At 35.8% G+C, this 2,821-nt stretch overlaps 1 protein-coding gene across 1 annotated transcript; it reads left to right on the top strand.

The window, feature by feature from the left end:
- Positions 1 to 291: 291 nt before the first annotated feature.
- Positions 292 to 2,773, top strand: LOC129369536 (caprin-1-like; the record flags this gene model as incomplete). The annotated part of the gene is made up of 4 exons (XM_055045021.1): positions 292 to 405; positions 2,047 to 2,181; positions 2,529 to 2,591; positions 2,687 to 2,773. Coding segments are annotated over exons 2-4 (285 nt in total), but the record flags the coding sequence as incomplete, so codon positions are not given.
- Positions 2,774 to 2,821: the final 48 nt, after the last annotated feature.

Genomic DNA, 2,821 nt, shown 5'->3' with positions numbered 1-2,821 from the left:
AAATTAAGTTAATGTTATATCATAAGATTTGAAGAGAATTATTATCATTTTTTTTCTTTCGTTGTATTACAAATTTTTTTTGATCAAAAAAATGTAAGCAAACTTCAGATATACGGGAATTATATCACTCTAGAAGCAATTCTACGTATCATCTCTAGGGGGCAGTAGCGTATTTTTGTCTTGTGTTGTTCCTCATCAGAGGAAGATAACGTTAGCACAGGGGTCCTTGTTGTTAGCTCGCTAGCGTCAGCCGGTTTGAGCCTGAGCATCCTTCTAGAAAAGCTCCACTTAAAGAAAAAAAAAAAAAAAAAAAAAAAAAAAAAAAGACACGGACTGTACTGATCGTTTTGCTGTTAACGCAAAGCCCGGCAAAGAAAAATCTCTTTGAAGACAAAGAGAATAAAGGTATGGAATGGTTGCTATTTACGTCAAATAGCTATTTTCATCTGAATTTCGAGAAATAAGTCTTTTGTCATGTTTTACTCGAGACGGCTGCAAAAAAATCCGAGTGGGTCGCTACGTCCCGAGAGGGTCTTTGTTTTCATGGGTAAAACTTAACGTTATGGGGGAACAATTTTCTCCACGAGAACCACTCAAACACTTTGTAATTCACGTAAAAGGCAGTTTTAAATGACATTAGCGGGGCTTCGGGCTTTGCCTGCATATCGTGAAGGAACATGCTAGTATAGGCTAACAATGGGACCGTGGTTGAAGCTAGGTTAAACTGACTTTAGACGACGTTGTCTCAGAACCAGAAAGTCCGCATTTTCAAATTTCAAACGTAGAATTTGTAACATCCTAATAAGACGCTGCTTGGATCCGTCTGTGAAATGTTTTCAAGTTAAGTTGAAGAACATAACTTTAAATCGCAGGCCTACATTTTAATTTTGTTGCACGTTTTTTTTTTTTTTTTTCCTATTTTCATGCGCTCTTTTCGAACCAGATTTAAGAAAAACATTCTGAGAATAACGGCTTCAACTGCTGCTTTCCTCGTTTAGGTCGAGGTAAAATGTTCTTATTTTGAGATTAGACATGCGAAAGCCCCCCCATTATTCCTGATTATCTATAGACATTAATAATGCCTATGAAAGTTAAATTAAGCAAATCTGTCTGGAAAATGACTCAGTGACACTCAGGTGCAGTCAGCCCTGCAGCAGGTTGAGCTAACATGAGTCTGCAGTGTCTTCCTCAGGAAATAAAGTCTACAGATACGAACCACATTCACCCTCACAGAAAGCTACGCACACCTACAAGACAGGGGTTATGTATTTCATTTTAACGTTGGTGCATATCAAAACATTTTTATTTAAAGGCGAAATAGAATTCAGTTTCAAATATGCAAGATCATTTATGTAGGTTAAAATAAATCAGTTACAGCATTTAAAAGCCAGATTCTGAGGTAACTTATGTCCGTCTTTGAAAAAAATATGATCCCACATTTTTATAAACCTAGACCTTTCTGAGCCTAATTATGCATGTCCTCATGTAACAAACTAGTTGATTTCTGCATGATAGGTGCTTCAACTGATTCATTAACAAACTCTGGTTGATTTATATTGTGCATCTTCGAAGACTGTTCAGCGTTCTTAGCCAACATTTTATTAGCAGGATAGAAAATGTTAACATTATTATTTAAAATCTTCTAAACAACAACCGGTAAGAAGACAGTCAGTTGGTGAGAGTTGATCATTCTGACGTCTACATTCGTAAAAATAAAAATCTTGGTGTTATTCTGGAAGCATGGAGACACATGTAAATCGTTTCAGTCAACAGTAGCTGCATTTGGAAAAATTCCAACAAAAATGTTTTCTAAAAGTACTTTAATCTTCTTGAAGATTTATGCGATATTTAGTACAGTGACATCATAACACTGACTAATGTTAACACAATTGCTCATATTCATTAAATGGTTAATCAGTGATTTGTGAACTATAAGTCGAAGTCATTCATATTATTGAGACATTGATAGCCATAAATAACACAGCTGGAGAGATATTATATAACACCCGCCCCAATTTTCTTTTTCGGTTTGATTTTTTCCTTAAGATGCCTTCAGCAGCGGTTGGCAACAATGCTGTCCAGTGTGCCATTCCAGACTTGGGAAATGGAAGTCATTCTGAGACCATGAAGCAGTTTCTTGGTGTTATCGACAAAAAGGTCCGGAATATGGAAAAGAAAAAGGTACATGAGCAAAATGTTTACATCGAGGTTTTTGAATCTTTCTCTATTTTGGCGCTGATTTTTGTCCGTGCGTGCGTGTGCATGTGTGTGTTTCACTAGATGTCACAAGTTACTACTTGAGATCATTAAGTCTATGAATATTTTTTTTATTAAATTTCAGAAAGAATGTTGTAAACTGTATTTATCTAAAGTTGTTTTTATATGGCAAGAAAAAAACAATGCTATTTTATAAAACTAAAAAAAAAAAACCCACAATGAAATGTTTTTAAATGAACAATAAGACCAGTTCTTCTATCTACACTTTTGAATCCATGCTTTTCATTTAACAACTGCAATATTTTTTTCAGTCCAAACTGGATGACTATCAGGCCAGAAAGAATAAGGGAGAAAGACTGAATCAGGATCAGCTGGTGAGATGGGAAACTGGCAGCTACTTCATATGCAGCATTGTATTAATGCAAGCAATATAACAATTTGAAATGTTGTTTCCTGGATGTTTCCAAAGGAAGCCTTGTCGAAGTATCAAGAGATCATCAATAACCTTGATTTTGCTCGGGAACTGCAGAAGAGCTTCCTGGCTTTGGGCCAAGAGGTTAGTCAGACCTTTTCTGTAAAGTTTGACCAAACCTCAATAATGGTT

Source organism: Poeciliopsis prolifica, unplaced genomic scaffold (assembly GCF_027474105.1).
Source record: "Poeciliopsis prolifica strain line A6 unplaced genomic scaffold, Auburn_PproV2 SCAFFOLD021, whole genome shotgun sequence".
Lineage (NCBI taxonomy): Eukaryota > Metazoa > Chordata > Actinopteri > Cyprinodontiformes > Poeciliidae > Poeciliopsis > Poeciliopsis prolifica.
Note: the sequence above shows the minus strand (reverse complement) of the source record. Positions and strands in the feature narration are given on the sequence as shown.